Below are 20,282 nucleotides of genomic sequence, written 5' to 3'. Positions count from 1 at the left end.
ATGTGGCTGAATACCCTTGAGGCCCACCCTCTCCCCAGCCTCACTTTCTAGAAGAAAAACAACTCAATGATATAAAAAGATTGGAGAGGAACAGAATAATTGTCAAAAATCCTAAATGAAATAAATTCGTAATAAAACACAATAGTAATTCCATAAACATTTTCATTAATACAAGAATAGACAACAATCCAAAATCATAAGCAACTCAGTACAACACCAGTGATACAAAGAGGGGTTTCTGGAAATTACCTGTGTATAGTAGGGGCTTTGCAGTGTTCTCAGGAGTTTGTGATAGACAGACTTTTTTTTTTTTTTTTTTGCGGTACGCGGGCCTCTCACTGTTGTGGCCTCTCCCGTTGCGGAGCACAGGCTCTGGACGTGCAGGCTCAGTGGCCATGGCTCACGGGTCTAGCTGCTCCGTGGCATGTGGGATCTTCCCAAACCGGGGCACAAACCCGTGTCCCCTGCATCGGCAGGCGGACCCCCAACCACTGCGCCACCAGGGAAGCCCCTAGACAGACTTTTTAAAACAGCATGGAGTTAGAAACATCAACCAGCACTTTGGATAGACCAATTTCAGTTTGTAAGTATCAAATTAGTCTTTATTGATCAGTTTTTTTTACCAGGCCTTGTGAGTGCTTTACCTGTATTTCATTTAATCTTCGTAACAACTCTGTGAGGTACGTACTGTTATTACCGCTTTCTTCCAAATGGAGAAATTGAAGCCCAGAGAAGTCAATTAACTTTTCCAGAGTTGCACAGCCAGCAAGTGGCAGAGCCCCCAGCCTCAGAGCCCACCCATGTCCTTGACCATGTGGCCACACTGCCACCGTGAAAGCACTTAGTGAGGAGAGCACTAGGAAGTAGCCCTTAATTATAGGTAAAAATGATTGCCTGTGGATTGACACTTTATCTGTCCATAAAACCAAAGGAGGAATTCCCTGGTGGTCCAGTGATTAGGACTCCGTGCTCTCACTGTCAAGGGCCTGGATTCAGTCCCTGTTTGGGGAACTAAGATCCCACAAGCCGCACGATGCGGCCAAAAAAAAACACCAAAGGATCAATTCCTGGTCTCTCAGGAGGTCCATAGGCTAGTACTGTTGCCATGAATGTTATTGTGGCGCGCACACGGGGGAAATGTGGGAAGATGCCTTTTCTTTCTCTTTTGGACCACTAGGTTAATTTCCTGTACTCTAGATCGAGGTGTATTTGTTGTGATTTAATGGTCCTAAAGAGAACGTTCGTTCATCCCACCTCAGTGGGATGACTCAGAGCTAACGTTCCTGCGGAGAAGCGTTTGTTCTGTCTGCTGCTGTCAGAACAAGCTGTCCCTGACAGTATCAAGGGAGGAGGGAGGCTTTGGCTTAGAAAAGTCAGTGAGACTGTGATAGGTCATATTTTGTGAAATCCAGTCCATTTCCTAATTTCTTTTTCTTGCTAGGGGCACCACCCCCCGGCAAAGAGTCAAACCAGCTGGACACATTCTCCTTTGGCGGGACAGGCAAACCTTTCTACGAGGCCGTTCCTGAAAGCTCACCTGCCTCGGGAATGACGACGTCAAGTAGCACGGGAGCCGCTGGTCCGTCTCCTGGGGAGCCTGCTCCGTCCGGCGGCAGGCCCGTGGCACCTTCTGGAATCGCTCTTTCCACCCCCTCTGGCAAGCTGGAAGCTCCGCCGTCCAAGTTGGGAGAGCTTCTGTTTCCAAGTTCTCTGGCTGGAGAGACTCTAGGAAGTTTTTCAGGACTGCGGGTTGGCCAAGCAGATGACTCTACAAAGGCAGCCAGTAAGGCTTCATCCCCAGGCGGGACTGGTGCTAGTGCACAGCCCACCAAGACTTCGGCCGTCCCCTCCGGGTTTAGTTTCACCGGCCCCGTGGTCCTGGGGAAGCCCGCGGAGCCTCCCGTGACCTCCTCTGCGGCTGCCACTGCAGTGACCCTGGCGGCGGCGGCCGGCCCCAGCCCCGGCAGTTCCTCGACTGGCGTCTTTGGCAGCCTGCCGCTCACCAGTGCGGGACCCTCCAGCGTAATCAGTTTTGGGGGGCTATCGCTAAGCGGTAGTAAGACCAGTTTTCCGTTCGGAGGCCAGCAGACAAGTAGTACAGCGCCGTCCTCTGCCGCTGCCACACCCCTTCCTACGTCCCTCCCTGCCTTGTCGTTTGGCAGCCTCCTGAGTTCACCGTCTGCTCCCACCCTGCCCACATCCTCCGGTAAAAGCACGGAGGCAGCCACGTCATTGGCTCTGCCTGAGAAGCCAGGTGGTAGTGAGGCCTTGGTGTCAACAGCCTCCCTCCTAGGGCAGCAGCCATCCGCCCAGCTTCCCCAGGCTCCTTCTCAAACGTCTGACTCTGTGAAGAAGGAGCCTGCTCTCTCCCAGCCTGCGGCCAGCAGCCCTGGTACGGCAGCGCCCAGTGCCACCATCCTAGCGCCGTCCACGGAGGCCACTCCGGCAGCCACCGGGGCCCCGGACGCCAAGACCGAACCGCCGTCCCCTGCCCCCACCCCGGCCGCGCCTGGGCAGATCGCCGTCGCAGCACCTGCTGTCCCAGGTGCCAGCCCCGTGGCCCCGGAAACATCCAGGCCTCCCGCCACCTCCAGCACTGTTTCCAGTGATGCTCCAGGCCCAGCCACAGAGCCCGCAGTGTTTGGGGCGGTCACTTCGGGCTCGCCTGTCTTTACTCAGCCACCAGCCGCCAGCTCTAGCTCGGCTTTCAGCCAGCTCACCGGCCACACAGCCACCACCCCCTCGGCGACCCCCATGTTCGGGCAGGTGGCTGCCAGCACCGCCCCTAGCCTGTTCGGGCAGCAGGCGGGCAGCATCGCCAGCACGGCGGCTGCCGCGCCACAGGTCAGCGGCTCGGGGTTCGGCAGCCCAGCGTTTGGCACCTCCACCCCGACGGTCTTTGGACAGACGAGCTTCGGGCAGGCCCCGGCCTTCGGGCAGCCGACCAGCAGCCCCGCGAGCAGCTTTTCCTTCACTCAGCCCGGCTTCAGCTCCGTGCCAGCTTTTGGTCAGTCCGCATCCTCCACGCCCGCGTCCACCAGTGGGAACGTCTTCGGTGCATCTTCAAACGCCAGTAGCTCCAGCTCCTTCTCATTTGGACAGTCTTCTGCCAACACTGGAGGGGGACTCTTTGGCCAGAGCAGCCCTCCTGCTTTTGGCCAGAGTCCTGGCTTTGGGCAGGGAGGCTCTGTGTTCGGTGGCACCTCAGCCACCACCACGACAGCGCCATCCTCTGGGTTTAGCTTTTGTCAAGCTTCAGGTAAGAATTTATAGAAGATTTTTACTTTGTTGTCCTCTGTATATTTGAAACATTTGCAGCAAATCTGCATTAGTTTGGTGATTAAAAGAAAGGAAAGGAAAACAGAAGAGGCTCTGGAAAGTCCGGAAGGGAGCCTGACCACTGGCAGTCTCGGGCATTTCTTTGGTCTAATCACTGCAGCTCCAGTTTGCTTCTCAGCAAGTTCTCCACTCTCCTAGCCACCGGAGTGCCAGTTTCATGGGGGGAGAGAAACAGGTGTAAAGTCGTGGCAAGTAATGAATGACTCATAAGTATGAAATTTTACATTTGCAAGGTGCTTTAGAGGTCATTATGTCCAAACCTGTCAAGCCTCGAGGTGACTGATCTAATGTCATTTAGTGCCAGTAGTGGAGCCAGGACTAGACTCCAGAGCTCCTCATCCTAGTCCTCTGTGCTGCCGGTATTTCGTATTTACTCTGACAACCACCTTGCTTTCTAGAAGGGCAAATAGTGACATTTGAGAAGTTGGATATTTTTTTTATTTTCAGTGTAATTCTTTTTTTTTTTTTTTGCGGTACGCGGACCTCTCACTGTTGTGGCCTCTCCCGTTGCGGAGCACAGGCTCTGGACGCGCAGGCTCAGCGGCCATGGCTCACGGGCCCAGCCGCTCTGCGGCAAGTGGGATCCTCCCGGACCGGGGCACAAACCTGTGTCCCCTGCGTCGGCAGGCGGACTCTCAACCACTGCGCCACTGGGGAAGCCCCAGTGTAATTCTTCTAAAAAACCAAATCTTTAAATTTTACTATTTTTGAAAGTAAAATGTAATCCTCACTATTGCATGTCCAATCTTAGCAGCTGCTTTTGCTCCTAAAACCAGTAGACAGGATAACTCGAATATCTTTTCTAATTTTCCTTTCTCCATGGTTATCTTATGAAAGGCATTTCTTCAGCCATCAGGCTCAGGGGATGGGGGCGGAATCAAGGATCAGTGATTTCTTGGTGGACAGGATTACAAGTAACTGGGTGTTCATTCCTTTGGTGAAAATTTATTTGAAACTGGTTCATAATTTATTAGAAAGGAAGTCATTTCCTTCCTGCCTTCAACAAATGTTTGTGAAGCTCCCACTATGTTCCGCTTCAAGAACACAGTGGTGCAAGACAGTTTTGGGATCCATCTGATGCCCTGTGAAGAGGCTGGTCGCCTGTTTGAGTGACGGGAGATGTGATAAGTTGGTCTAGAGAACGGGCAGGGAAGAGGCCTGTGGGTCAAAGAGAGTAGGGTAGTTAATGCTGTCACTAGTGCATCTTTTTGTTCTGCAGCCAAAACTTGAGAATCCTCGTTCACAAGTATAATCACAACTATTTCAGTACAACGAGAACCTCTGAAAAACCCTTCTTTCCTGCAGGAGCTAGGTGGAAAGATAACCCGAGCAGCCCCCTCCAGCGCTGGTTGAGGAACTGAGACTTGCCTGAGCTCCCCTGCCTAGACCAGTAGCAGAAATGAGCCTGGAACTCTTGTCCTCCAACTCCTCATCTGGGGCTCTTTTATTATAAAATATAGTTCTGCTTGATTTTCCAAGGCCCTGTTAACTCAGCACCTCAACCACGTTATGCCACCTAGAAGAAAGATAAACTACCCTGAAAGAATCTGGTATTTGAGATTAGAGGTAACCGGGGAGTAGGAATATTCATGATTTTAAGTCAGTCACTGGAAGCACTTCTTGGCAGCTGTAAGTCTAGGGGAACTACTCAGAGTCCTCACCCACCTGGGGTTTGGTAGGAGACAAGGATTCAGTCCTTGGGACTTCGGGACTTTTTTTACTATTATAAAATTCTAGCAATGAAAAAAAAGGTTTTTTTAAGTTATTTACTCATAATTTTCTCCATTTCCTAGGTAGGAAAACAGATTTTCTTCGTGAGTTGATTTATTGTGAGGCACTTTAGCACACCTGAATGCCATTTAAAAAAGAAAAAACAAAACTTTGATATTATAGAAGGTTCATCCAAATTAAACTTTGGTTTTCTTTTTATTTTACAGGTTTTGGGTCTAGTAACACTGGTTCTTTGTTTGGTCAAGCAGCCAGTACTGGTGGAACAGTCTTTGGCCAGGTAAATATGGATGTTTGCCTCTATTCGTGTCAACATGTATCAAACCCATTTGCATCGTTCCTATAGGATGCAATCAGTCATGTTCCCGTAGGATGTAACCAGTCCTGTAGGATGTAATCAGTCACGTTCCTATAGGATGTCACCAGCCCCAGCAAACAGCCCTGTTGTTCTCAAGCTCTGCCTTCTGTAGCTCCCTTGGGGACGCAGAAGTCTCAGCCTCTGATTTCAGAGAATCACTACAGTTTTGATCCTTGTGTGAAAGTCCTCTCGGGAAGCACTTTAGAGCACACTGCCTGATTTCCATCAATCTTCTGCCTGTTGTTAGGCCAGGGATTGGCAAACTATGGCCCATGGGTTAAATCTGGTCCTTGGCCTTTTTTTTTTTTTTTAAAGGCCGTTGAGCTAAGAGTTTTTATTTTTTTTAAGTCATTGTTTAAATAAGATGAAGAAGAATATGCAACGGAAATTGTATATGGCGCCTGTGGGAAGCAGTATATAGTCCAGGGACCTTTCGGTGACCTGAGCCGTTTCACTTTGTCTAGCTAGTGGTTATCTGTGTGCTGGGTGTGGTTTTAAGTGCTATACACACACTGAGTCATGGAATCATTAATACTTGTATAAGGTAATGCTGTTATTATCCCCATTTGACAGATGAGGATATGGAGGACCCAGAGGGGTTAAATTTACTGTTGTAAAAGCTAGCTGCTTTTAGATCATAGTAACTTCATAAGGTACTCTGATATATTGGAAACGATTGTGACTTTGTAAAGGTGGGGTTGGTACTTGTCCAGTAGTTAAGGAACTGGTAGCCATATTATATGTTTCTTCCAAGTGTTCAGTAGGAGATTTTCTTTATCACTTTTTTCCTTAGAAGATGGGCCCTGCCCTAATCAGTGATCCTTGACCGAGAAACAGGACTTTTGGTTCTCAAGTTCCCCACTGAAAACAGCTAAAAATGGCTACATAAAACGTACAAACCATAGTTTCAAAAGCACTTATAAACTAGCAAGGTATTTAACCAAACCAGATTAAAGGGAAAATGGGAACCTGTAGAAGTGAGTGGAGCACAGAAGCCAGTTCTGCCCTGAGAGCATCTGCTAATCTGAGAGCACCTGAATTGCCTATGTTAACAAGCCCAAAAGGGCAGAGGGGCAGACATCATTCACCAAGACGTGTACAAAGTGGGAGGGCTAAAAGAGACCCTCCCCACGATAAGCTGTGACTCCAGATTCACCGGTCTCGGCCTGAGAATGCGGCTTGACCCGATCCGAGGATGGTGGTGTCTCCAGATGTCTGGCAGAAGAGCACAGGCCACTCTGAAGAAAAGTAACTGTAGGCCTCAGATAATTTTTAAGGACATTGATGCCCACACGTAAATTCATCACAACAGGAAACAAGGAACTATGATCAAGAGCCAGAATAAACATGAGACACACGTTTCCAGAGACTTCCTAGACTATAAAACAGCTGTGTTTTACGTGCCGTAAAGAAATATAAGACAAACTTGAAAATACCAGGTACAGGAAGAGCCCACATGCGGCGGAGTAACTAAGCCCGTGTGCCACAACTACTGAGCCCGCGCGCCTAGAGCTTGTGCTTCACAACAAGAGAAGGCACCGCAACGAGAAGCCCGCACACTGCAACGAAGAGTAGCCCCCACTCACCACAACTAGAGAAAGCCCCCGCGCGGAGCAATGAAGACCCAACGCAGCCAAAAAAAAAAAAAAGTTGAACATCATAAACAGTTATATGTCAAAATTCATTGAGCTCTGTATATAGAAAACTTAATAGAAAACACAACAGAAGGAAAAAGGACAAGAGGCTTCATAAAAAAGGATAGGGCCTCCCTGGTGGCGCAGTGGTTGAGAGTCCGCCTGCCGATGCAGGGGATACGGGTTCGTGCCCCGGTCTGGGAGGATCCCATATACCGCGGAGCGGCTGGGCCCGTGAGCCATGGCTGCTGAGCCTGTGCATCCGGAGCCTGTGCTCCGCAACGGGAGAGGCCACAACAGTGAGAGGCCCGCGTACCACAAAAAAATAAATAAATAAATAAAAATAAAAAAGGATAGTGTTGGTTACACAGCATTGTGGAATGTACTCAATGCCACTGAATTATACACTTAAAATCCTTAAAATGTTGCCCCTGACCTGGGTCGAGTGGCACCTAGTTGCTGGTGCCTGTCTCATATCAGCCAGGGACGAAGCAACTCCTTGTTTATCCCAGCTTGGCTTTTGGTTTGTGCCCATGCCTGGCTCATGCCCCAGACGCATGGGGGATAAAAAGCTTAAAATGGCAAGTTTCATGTATATTTTACCACAATTTAGAAAAAGAGAGAAATAAGAAAACATTTTTTAAAACGGGTAGCCAGAGGACCATAAACATATTCAACTTAATTAGTAACACAAAGTAAAACCACTAAGAGATGCACACCTGTAACACAGCAAAAATTTTAAAGCCCAACAATACCAAATGTCGGCAGATATGCAGAGCCACAGAAACTCATGTACACTCTTAGCTGGGGCGTAGGTTGGCACACCACCTTGGAAAATAGTCTGGTGTGATCTAGTAAAGCCCTGTGGTTCCACTCTTAGTTTGTTCTTTAGAGAAACTGATGCACCTGTGCACCAGGGTACAATGTTATAATAACTGAGGGCTAGAAGCAACCCAGACGGTTATGGCCATTCCACTGGGTAGATGAACTTACATTATTCTTTAGTAGAACGTTACTACATTGTGGAAATGAACAAATTAGAGCTACATGCCTGACTTTCACAGACATAAATTTTTTCTCTCTCTCGCAGGAATAATTTGAGCCAAGAGAGTTAAAGCTTACTGTGATAAACTCCATGTTGGTTACGGCCCTGCACCTCATGTTCTTCCTTCACAGAAATTATATTTGCAACTGGAGGGGCTAGAACTTCAAATGAATTTTTTTTCTATCATGGCAGGGGCTTTATCTGTTATATTTGTTGCTATATCCCCAGTGCTTAGGACTGTGGCTAGCACAGGATAAGCATTGTAAAAATGAATGAATTTTCAGGTAGTAGGGGTATTCTCAGAAAAATCTAAGGATACAGGTAGATTCTGGCCAGGATATAGAAGAACTTCATTTTCATCATAATACCAAGAAAAATCCAGCTGGTGTGAAAATCACACTAATTCTGTGGATATTAGAATTATCTAGTGCTGTGTAACAAATTACCCCAAAACTCAGTAGCATTCTCCAGTGGTTGGCTTGGCTGTTAGTTCCAACCTTAACTGGAACTCTTGGCTACAACATCTACATGAGGCTTCTCTGTATGGCCTGGGCTTCCTTACAACATGGTGGCTGGATTCCACAGAAGAATATTCCAAGAAAGAGAGGGAGCCAGGCAGAGGCTGTCCTCAGAAGTCACAGAGCATCATGTATACTGCATCTTCTTGTTCAAGGCAGTGACAAAGCCCCACCCAGGTTCAAGGGGAGGGGAATAGACTGCACCTCTTGCTCTAGAAGAGCATTTAGGTCTAGAAATACTACTGTGACCATCTTTGGAAAATATAATCTGTCACAATGAGACCATCAAAACATGGCAGAAAGCCTTGTTGAATTGATTTCCAGACAGGGGAGTTAATCGTAGGTGAGCTTGATGTTACAGCAGCTTTTAGGGGCAAATGTCAGGTCTGGGTTTAGGAAGTGGAAGAGAGGCCTTGCCGAAGGAAATTTACTGGCTGGAGAAGCCAAAGGAAGCTATTGGCAACAATGAAGGCAAACAAATGACCGATAAACACACGAAAAGATAATCAGTAGTATTATAAACATTAGGAAAATGAAAATCAAAACCATAATGAGATACCACTCCACAACCACTAGGAGGGCTATAATTTTTTTAAAAAACAACAAAGAATAACAAGTATTGACAAAGATTGGAGAGATTGGAACCCTCGTATATTGCTGGTTGGAATGGAAAATGGTACAGCCATTGTGGAAAACAGGTTCCTTGAAAAGCTAAACATAGAACTGTCATATGACCCAGCAGTAGAACTCAGACACTTGCTCACCACTGCTCATTGCCGCATTATTCACAGTGGCCAAAAGATGGAAACAACCCAGTGTTCATCAACAGAGGATTGGATAAACAAAAGGTGGTCTGTTCATACATAGGAATATTATTCAGCCTTCAAAAGGAATAGGGTTGTGATTCATATTACACATGGATAAATCGTGAATACATTATGTTAAGTAAAATGAGCCAGATATAAAAGGACAAATATTGTATGATTCCACTTGTATGGAATATTTAGAATAGGTAAATCCATAGAGCCGGGAAGTAGATTAGAGCCTACCAGGCACTGGGGGGAGGAGGGACCAGGGAGTCTTGTTCAGTGGTTACAGAATTTCGGTTTTGGTGATGAAAAATTTTGGAGATAGTGGTAATTGTTGCACAACATTGTGAATATAATTAATGCCACTCAATTGTATACTAAAAGATGATTAAAAGGGCAAGTTTTATGTCATACATATTTTACCACACTTTTTAAAACTTAAAGATGTAATATACCAAAACCATTGAATTTTATACTTTATAAATTTATTTATTTATTTATTTTTGGCTGCGTTGGGTCTTCGTTGCCACACGCGGGCTTTCTCTAGCTGCGGCAAGCAGGGGCCTCTCTTTGTTGTGGTGCGTGGGCCTCTCATTGTGATGGCTTCTCCTGTTGAGGAGCACGGGCTCTAGGCACGCGGGCTTCAGTAGTTGTGGCTCGTGGGCTCTAGAGCGCAGGCTCAGTAGTTGTGGCTCATGGGCTTAGTTGCTCCGCAGCATGTGGGATCTTCCTGGACCAGGGCTCGAAGCAGTGTCCCCTGCATTGGCAGGTGGATTCTTAACCACTGTGCCACCAGGGAAGTCCTGAATTTTATACTTTAAATCAGTGAGTTGTATGGTATATGAATTATATCCCAGTAAAGCTGCTTTTAAAAAAACAACAACAACAACAAATTGGAGTCTGAAAGACTTGCAAGTTCAGTATAAAAATCCTCTATTCACCTCTCCCCCAATTTTGCTGAGAGAAAGAAAGTAAAGTAAAAAGAACTTGCAGTCTTGCAACCTCCTGTTCTCTGAAACTGTTGAATCCAAAGGTAGCACTGCAGCCTAACTGCCTCCTGGCTCCAGGCTCCAACACTTATACGACAAATAACCTAAGCCCTAAGCAAAGACAGAGTTTGGCTAACCAGAGGTGAGTTCGGTCTAAATCTGTGAACCAGTTCCCGATCAACTGGACACTTAGTGAGATCTGAATAATTGCCTCCTCACTTTAGGACACAGACGAGAGTGGTCTCTCACTCTCTGGGGAACACGCTAGCATTCCTCAGTCACCACACCACCGTTCCTCTGTATAAAGTCCAGTATACCTAACAAACAAAAAAAGGTATGTAACATATGAAGAAGCAAAATGAAAAGGGGGACCTACGGTCATACTTTAGAAATCAACAAAAAATAACCTACAGATGATCCAGTATTAGAACTAACAGGCAGAGACTTTATAATAACTGTTGTGCTCAAGGATTTACAGGAAAATAAAAGAATGGTTGAATAAGGAATCTCAGAAGAGAAATGGGAATTACAAAAACAAATAGAAAGTCAGTCTGTATCTGAAGTTTAATATCCAAAATAAAAAACGATTAGACAGGTGGAACAGCAGAGTGAATACTACAGAAGAACAGTGAACTTGAAAATATGTCCATAGAAATTACCTAAAATGAAGCTCCGAGAGACTGAAAAACAATTGGACAGAGCATCAGTGACCTGTGCAGCAGTATCAGGCAATTCAACATAATGCAATCAGAGTCCCAAAATGAGAGGAGACAGAATTGGTGAGAAAAAAAATTTTTGAAGAGACAATGGCCAAGCTTTTTCAAATTTGTTGAACAGGAATCCACAAATCCAAGACACTCTGTGAACCTCAGAAAACCAGCCCTGGACACAACCTAGTTAAGCTTCTGAAAACCAAATACAAAAAGAAAACTTTTTTTTTTTTTTTTTTTTTTTTATAAATTTATTTATTTTAGGCTGTGTTGGGTTTTCATTTCTGTGCGAGGGCTTTCTCTAGTTGTGGCAAGCGGGGGCCACTCTTCATCGCGCTGCGCGGGCCTCTCAGTGTCGCGGCCTCTCGTTGCGGAACACAGGCTCCAGACGCGCAGGCTCAGTAGTTGTGGCTCACGGGCCCAGCTGCTCCGCGGCATGTGGGATCTTCCCAGAGCAGGGCTCGAACCGGTGTCCCCTGCATTGGCAGGCAGATTCTCAACCACTGTGCCACCAGGGAAGCCCCAAAAAGAAAACTTTTAAAGCAGCTGAAGAAAAAAGATTGATGACATAAAGAGAAACAATGTATTGTGCGGTTAATAACACGGTATTAAATATATGACAACCGTAGCCAAAAGGCAAAAAGAACATCTTTGCTACCTTGGAGTAAATCAGGGCTTCTCAACTGGTATCGATTTTGCCCCCCCGGGGGAATTTCACAATCACAACGTCTGGAGACACGTTTGATCCTCATGAGTGGGAGACGCTACTGGCATCTCATGGGTAGAGGCTAAACATCCTACAGGCCTCCAAAACAAAGAATTATGTGGCCCAAAGTGTCAATAATGCCACTGTGAAGAAACCATTAGGAAGACAAAGATTTCTTAGAACACAAAAAAGCACTAACCATAAAAGAAGAAATTGAAAAACTGGATTTCATTAAAATTACAAACTTATGCTCATCAAAAGACTTTTTTATGAAAATGAAAAGGCAGGGTATAGACTGGGAGAAAATATTTACAATACATAAATTAAAGGGCTTCTGTCCAGAATATATAAAGAACTCCTATGACTCAAAAATAAAGACACCTCAATTTTAAAATAAGCAAAATACTTGGACAGATACTTTACAAAGGGGGCTATGCAAATGGCCAATAAGCACATGAAAACTTGCTCAGCATTGTTAGTCATCAGAGAAATGCAGATTAAAACCATGAGATACTATGTCATACCTGTAGAATTACTGAAATTTAAGAACCAACAAGACCAAATGTGGAAAATATCTAGAGTGACTAGATCTCTTAATGCGTTGCTGGTTGGTGGGAAGGTAAAATGGTGCGGTCACTTTGGAAGACCATTTGGCAATTTCTCAGTAAGTTAAATATACACTAATTTTGTGGTTTAGCAATTCTAGTCCTAGGTATTCACCCAAAAGAAATGAAAATATATACTCACAGACAGACTTCTATCAGAATGTTCATAGCAGCTTTGTTGATGATAGTCCACACCTGGAAACAGTCCAGATGTTCATGGGCAGGGGAACAGTAGACCCTGGCGTCCTCACACAGTGGAATACTATTCAACAATAAGAAGGGAAGGACGGCTGATGGCATGTGACCATAGGGATGGCTCTCAAGAGCATATGTTGTGTCTAGCCAGGTCATTTAGGCAAGAAATGAAATGCATCCAGATTGGCAAGGAGGAAGTAAAACTATGCATCTGCAGGTAACATCATGTATATAGAAATCCCAAAGGAATCCACTACAGAACTAGAACTAATGAATGGGGCCAGCAAGTTTGCAGGGTGCAAGATCAATATATAAAAATTAATTGTATTTCTGTACATTTTCAACAAACCGTCTGAAAATGAAATTGAAATTAAGAAAACAATTCATTTTCAATATCATGAAAAGAAGTAAAATACTTAGAAATAAATTTAACAGAAGTGCAAAACGTGTGCTCTGAATACAATGAAACATTGTTTAAAGAAATTAAAGGTGATCTAAATAAATGGAAGGACATGCTGTGTTTATGGATCCGAAGATTTAATGTTGTTCAAATGGCAGTAGAGAACCAGGACTGTGAAAATTAATTTAACATTCATGCCGGGATTCAGTAATGAGTAAGACAGACAAAAGTGGCTATGTCCATAGAGCTTACATTTTGGGGGGGGGTGGGGAGGGGTGTCAGTCTTTATTAAAACAGTTTCATGTCAGATAGTTAATTTCAGTACTGTGAAGACAGTAAAGCGGGATGATGTGGCAGTAATCAGGGAAGCTGATTTAGGTTCGATAGTCAGGAAATGCCTTTCTGAAGAAGTCTCTTAAATGTCTGTTTTTGCATTTGTTTCTTTGAATCAGGATCAAGTCAGGTTCACTCCCTGAGATTGGCTGATAGTTCTCTTCAGCCTCTGTATCTATAAATTGCCCTCCCAGGACCGCCCCTCTTTTATTTTCCCTCACAGCACAGTTGATGAACAGAGCAGATTGTCAGTCCTTTGGAGATCCCCGCAGTGTGGCGCCCGATTAACTTGTTTCTCTGTCCCCTCTGTTACTTCCTGTGACATGGTGCTTGGGTCTGGAGGCTGGATGAGATTCACAGGGTTTTTTGGCAATTTTATTAGGCTGGATCTTGAACAGTAGCTCTCTATTCAATGATATAAAGGAATTAATTTTTTAGACACGATAATGTTATTATGGTTATGGTTTATGTTTTAGAGCTTTATACTGGAAGATCCGTGGATGAAATGGTGAGATGTCTGGGATTTACTTCATGCTAATAAAGGCTGAGGGGAAGAAAATGGGGCTCTAGGTAACACTCAACTGGCTGTGAGTTAATGGGTGAAACTGGGTGATGGGTACATGGGTTCTTTATGCTCCTCCATCGATACTTTTGAGATTTTCCATAATTTAAAGTTTTAAAAACTATTGTTATTTATTGTAGTTAAAATGAATGGGATACTCTAACCCGCTTCTGAGGATGCAATAACTGTCGATTCACATTCACTTCAGTGAAGTGCTACCCGTTTCTATTCATTTCTGCAGATATCCATTACTTTTCAAATCATGTTTTTAAAAATAAGTTGAGCCATCTGAAATTGCTGGGTTTGGTGGGGTTTTTGTTTTGGTTTTTTCCTTGTAGGGCAAAAATGTCCGTATATTGGCAGTTTCCTATGTTTCAGCCTGATGCGTGGAAGTCAGCCAAGAAACCTGGTATTTTCTGTTTTCCGCATGCATGCATAGTTGTCACGTCTTCGTTCCTTTGAAAGTCAGTTTACTAGTTATCAAAGCCTGTGCTCTTATGGTTGGATTTCATTCCAAGTTTTAAAAAGCTGTTACTCATCATTAAATGGTTGTAGTAAACAGTTACTGTTGTTTTTAAAGAAGTTTAAAGGGGAAAAAAAAAAGGAGAGAGACAAGCAATACATTAAGTATGTTGCCCTCAGGTAAAAATTAGCTTGTCGTGTCCAAAGCACAAAAGACTGGTGTGACTGTACCAAGTGCAGGGGGGATGATAGAAGACGATGCCAAGAGATGGATGGGGCCGAGTCATGTGTGTCTTTCAGAATTTGTAAGCAGGAGTGAAATGTTTTCACTGCCATTTTCAAGGATTAATCTAGCTGCTGTGTGAACACAGATTGTAGGGGAAGCAGAACGTCAATGAAGTTGTCTTATGGTCCAGGCACAAAGTCACGGTCCGGGGGCTCAGAGCAGGGGTGTGCTGGGGCATGTTTCAGGTGCAGCCTGCTAGAGGTTTGACTGTTGTGGGGATTAAATAATTATTTGTAAAGTGCGCAGAAAAGTGCCTAGCACAGAGAAAGCGCTCGGTCATTGGTTCATTATCGTCATTGTCAAAATACTGAACAGCAGCCATTTTTTGAGCGTGTAAATTACATTTTAGGCACTTTTCTGAAGGACACTACCTTCCTAGCTCATTTATTGATATTTCACTCACTGTTTTGAGGTGGGTGGTTTATTTTGCCAGAAAGAAGAGGGACTTGTACACTTCTCTGGTTCCCACCCCCTCCCCTTTGAAGGGGCTCCTGTAAGGTTCCTGTGCACAGCGACCCATTTCTAATGGCCCATCGTATTCTACATTATCAGCCAGGGAGATATCATACTTAACTAATCATTAATGGTCCCTCAAATCTAGCACTGGTCTTCCTTAAAGAACCAGTTTCTAAACAAAAATACAGTGTGTGGTGCCTGATACAGCTTTGTGTCAGCACGTGCCCAGCATCCTCTGAGCATAAGATTTGCAAACTTGGACAGGATTCAGCTGCGGTCATCGTTTCAACAGTGGACCTAATTTAAGCTCATTTCTGCAGTACTGGGGAAGTCATTACGAAATAAAAGCGCGCAAATTGGGAGAAAAGACACTGTAAATCCCTTACCGTCGGTTGCTGATGAGGTCAGCCAAACACTAGAGGAATCAAAATAATTGGTGCTCATCATAACCTAGACATGTTTTTAAACTTTCGCATTTGGGGGTGCTTTTGAGGGCTTGGTTTTCCTGCCCCTGGCGTCATGTCCAGCAGAGACTGCAGGCAGCAGGGCAGATGAACTGTTAAGACTCCCACCTACCATAAATGATGTTTTCAGAGAACTGTGCACATAGAAGAACTTGAGAACTTGTGATTGTAGAGAGTGTTCCTGTCCAGAGCTCAGCTTCCTTTGTGGGTGTTAGAGCATCTGCACCAGAACTAATCAACGTTCTCCTGCTTCTTCCACTGGTACAGCTGTGAGTGCCTCCTCTCTGTGGATGTGGCCTGCCATTTTACCGTGACCTCTCATCTTATCTTGCTTCCTGTCCCTTTTGTTTTTTAGCAGTCATCCTCTTCCAGTGGCAGCGTGTTTGGGTCTGGAAACACTGGAAGAGGGGGAGGTTTCTTCAGTGGCCTTGGAGGGAAACCCAGCCAAGATGCAGCCAACAAAAACCCATTCAGCTCGGCCAGCGGGGGCTTTGGATCTACAGCCACCCCAAGTAAGTCAAGAAAGTTTTCCCAGTCTCTTGGTCCCCTGATGTCATTGTCATCCTCGTGGTGTTATCAAAGCTTCAGTGACAAGTGTAGAAAGGAACGAAAAAGTCTAGAAGGCCCATTTAAAATATCTACCCCAAAGCAGTGTGATCTGTTTTGATTTTGTTTTTTTATTTTTGGTTTTCTAATGAGATGTCCTATATAATCATGGAAAGACATCAGAGCTGCAGGGAGAGAGGATCTGTGTATTGAGCTACTCCCCTCTTCTCTCCCAAGGCCCAAATTGCTCTGTTTCTTAGGGTTGAAATGACTTGAAATGAATGCAAGCAGACAAGCATAAAAGAGAGCAGCAGAACAAGCTGGGTGTGCTTGGAGGAGCATCTGGATTTTCATTTGTGTTGGACTCTCTTTGAATTTGCTTTAGAATTCAGCTACTGTAGAGAAATGTCACACAAAAGTTGAAGCCGTCATTATTTCTCATCTCTTACATTTTTGTCTTATTTTCAAATGAAGCTGCATCTTTCTGCTGGCACCTTCTTCTCCAGCTAATTCCTTGTTGAGCTGTCTATTCATGGTTGGAAATGAAAGAAATTTGTTTGTTTAAATCTTCTAAAAAAATATATCCTGCTGCCAGGGGAGACTGAGATGGGAAGTCGGGCACCTGTCACCTTCATCTTAGCTTCTCTTGTTTAATACGCTCTACCAGAAGCTTCTCTCATCTGTTGTGCTACACGCGACCTTAATGCGAGAGCTCGCGTTCCATAGACAGGACAGATGTTTCCTTGATATTAAGGCTCATGTAGTTAAAAAGCAAAACTCTTTGCTGAGACTCCTGGAGTCACAGATCGGTTATTTTGATGTCACTGTTCATCTAGTAATATATAAGGAGAGATTATAGTGAAGACACACATAGCTTTAAACTTGTGAAATTATATAATCAGAAATTTGTGTTCTGCTAGGAGGAATTTAGAACCCTAGAATGAAGGGATCTGAGAAGTCAAGTCTAGGAACAGTTTTCAGAAGCCGTTTCTGCAGATGAACTCTTACGCAGAATCCTGATATATAAAACAGAGAAAAACAGGGTGTTCAGAAGCAGGGGCCAAGAACCAGCGATACTCCTGGGTGGGTTCCCCATCTTTTCCCCAGCTGTCAGCACACAGCTGCAGGGCTCCACAGCACGTACTTCGAAAACGTGATCCTCAGGTGTCAGTCTCCCTTTTCCAATCAAGAACAAGGCCAGAATGGTTAGGTGATTTTTAGTTACAAAGCCAGAAAGTGGCAGACCTAGAACTCAGCTAGATCGTGCATAAGGTGCCAAACACAGCGTCTAGCACAGAACAGGCATTTGATAAAACATGCTAGTGAGAAACGTGGGTTTGTCCCATGGGTAGATTATTGTCTGCAAGATGGTGTTACTAGCCTATTTTGTTAAAACGTGGGTGTGTCATATCTTTGTAAAAAATCCTTTCCTCCTGTCAGATTCACCTTTAATGCCGTGGCTCTTACCTGGCAGAAAATGGCCTTCTCTCAGTGATGGGCTGGAGCTGGCCTGTACCAGCTCGGGAGAGCCAGCTTGCACATTTCTCCCCAGCTCCCTGTTCAGTGACATCAGGGGGTAGTTGTTTACACCATAGTAACTGGACAGTGCTGCAGAATCGGGGACAGACACCCCCGCCCGGCCCCGACCTGTTGTTCATAGGCACACCATTGTTTCTAATTCTTTAATTCTGGTTTAAATTAAACATATATCTGTTCTTGATACCAGACACCTGCGGGTCTTCATCTCCTAAACGTCAGCTGTTATAAACCAGCAGTTTACTTTCACGCTTAAGGGAAGTTTAAGTGAATTTGAAAGTATGCAGGAAAGATTTAGCATTATTTTGGTTTTTAAAACTAACTGCGTGATTTGCTAGTGAAATGGACAAGAGCTTCTGTAGCCCTGAGGACCAAGTGCCGGATGAGAGGAAGGAACAGTGGAGAAGGAGCTGGAAGGCCCCTGGGGAGGACACTGGCCTCACCACAGAACTGAGAATGTTTTCTGCAGGTCACAGGGGCGGCCTCTTTCTCCTCGGGCGACCCTGTGGCGTGTGATCGTCTGAGCAGCACTGTTTCCTGCCCTGTGTGGATGGGCTCCTGGCTCTCTTCCTGCCTGCCAGACAGTTCCTTCCCTGCTCTTTCCCTCTCCTCTTTCCCTGTCATTGTGGGGTGTGTCCCCATTATCATCCAGGTTATCACAGGAGTCTCCACACTCCCCTCTCTGCCCGCTGTCTCCTACACTGTGGTCTGGAAATCTGTGCCAAATTGAATGTCTTAAAACTCTTTTATTTTGCCACTCTCCCTACTCAGAACCCTTTGGCAATGTCCCACTAACTATAGATCAAAGTCCAGACCAACTCCTTAGGCTATAATGCAGGGCCCTCCATGAGCCCTGACACACTTTTCTGACTTTGAATTCCTTCGCCTGCGCACACGTGCGCGCGCACACACACCCCCTCACTTCTCTGTGCTTCATGCCAGGGTTCACACTGCTCCCCACACGCTGCTCCTCTGAACCTACCATTCCTTTCAGCATGAATGTACGTCTTCCTCTGTGCAGCGTGGCCGAAAGGTCACGAGGATGCACAGTGATCTCTCCCTCTCTGGAATCCTGCAGCCCTTATGCTCTGTTCTTTCACGAGCCGTCAGCAGAAGGGAACTCATCTTTACTGATCACCTGCTGTGTGCCAGTTGTTCAGTGTGTGCGGTCTAATCACCTCTCACAACAGTATTTTCAGATGTGGCTGTCCCCATTTTACCAATAAGGAAGTAGGTTCAGAGTGGGAATGTGGGCTTCCAGTGGTAACAGCCATTAAGTGGCGTAAGGAGGGTTTCATCCTGGCGTGTGTGCAGAGCTCTGGTCCACCGCGTTGCCTGCTGAGATCCTCTGGCCTCGCCATGGAGTGGAACGCCTCCCCATACGCCTTGTCTGACAGCCCTTGTGATCACTCCGCATGGCATCGAACACGCTCCCCTGCAGATAGATATCTGAGCACAGATTGGGCGGCCAGCACTTCCCTTGGTGACATTTAGGCCCCAGGCTGCCTGGTCCTGGAGCTGCCCTCTCTAGGCCTGAGAAGTAATTGGAACTATGCATTGATCAAGAAAGACAAGCTAGGAACACTGGTGCTTGGAGTTGGCGTGTTCTGTATCCAGAAGCTCACACTAGAAAGGTTTCTTCTCTCTCTCTTCCCCAAGACTCTACCATAGATACAGTTAACCCCTGGGGGTCCTGTAAATTGCTACCTGTAAGGCCCTATTGCCTCCTTGAGTCTTGTGCTAAAGACACTGGTGAGAACAATTCTCAGCACATTCTTTCTGCACAGGGGCTTGAAAGACATGTTTGTATGAGGATGAAGGAGTCATTTGATGAGAATCTTTTGGTCCCACAAGGTTCCTTCTACTGCTGTTCTTTAAGAGAATGTCTTGGGAAGGTATCCTGGACGAGGGCTTCCTGAGAACCACCTTCTCAGTGTGTGTTGAATTCTCGTCTAGTGACTTTAGACCTGCAGAATGACATGGGACCTGGTCTCTGTGATGTTATTTATATCAAATTTATATCAAGTATCATTTAATTTAAATTGGGTCAGACCCTGATGTTGGATTTTGCTAGTGTTTTTGCCAAATAAAAGACCACGGAGGATCCACGTTGCACCAGTGGGGGGAAGCCCAAAGCGGATGCCAGTGTGACCCGTTCTTGGAACCCCCAGTGGAGGTCATCTGGTGGCTCTGCAGAGACAAGCTTTCTTACTGGCTAGTTCACAAGTGAAGAAGTCTCTTCCACAATGAAATATTGTTCCAACAACCAAGATACCATATTTTCAAGAGCTAGAGACTGTTATTTTGGAGCCACTAGGAGAAAACCGAGAAGCACATTGTTGGCCATAGAGACAGAGAGAAGCAGACATCCCATCACTTAATGCCACTTTGTTTCAGAGCAGCTTAAATAAATCCTAAAACGTTTCAACATGCAGAGCTCCTTTTGAGACTACAAATGACAACTGTTACAACTTGAATGGCTTGATTCTAGTGATCTTTGCAAAATGAAAAGGGTTTAACTTTCTACAGCTGACCTGCTCTGTTTTATTATATTGAACTTGATTGGGATAGGAAACATGATTGGCAGGAGGAAAGTTAAAC

The 20,282-nt window shown here is 45.3% G+C and overlaps 1 protein-coding gene across 3 annotated transcripts in view; it reads left to right on the top strand.

Annotated features, from left to right (window-relative positions):
* NUP214 (nucleoporin 214) overlaps positions 1 to 20,282 on the top strand; it is a gene marked incomplete at its 5' end in the record, with an annotated part of 98,939 nt that overhangs the window by 66,741 nt on the left and 11,916 nt on the right. For 2 of the 3 annotated variants that reach the window (XM_079705673.1, XM_079705672.1), the window contains 3 exons: positions 1,442 to 3,259; positions 5,277 to 5,347; positions 15,955 to 16,111. In XM_079705673.1, the coding sequence (XP_079561799.1) occupies positions 1,442 to 3,259; positions 5,277 to 5,347; positions 15,955 to 16,111 (2,046 nt within the window). The remainder of the gene's footprint in view (positions 1 to 1,441; positions 3,260 to 5,276; positions 5,348 to 15,954; positions 16,112 to 20,282) is intronic. The other variant, XM_079705674.1, reaches the window with a different exon arrangement.

The sequence above is a fragment of the Hyperoodon ampullatus genome (genome assembly GCF_949752795.1).
Source record: "Hyperoodon ampullatus genome assembly, chromosome: 6".
Lineage (NCBI taxonomy): Eukaryota > Metazoa > Chordata > Mammalia > Artiodactyla > Ziphiidae > Hyperoodon > Hyperoodon ampullatus.
This window is presented reverse-complemented; position numbering and strand designations above follow the sequence as displayed.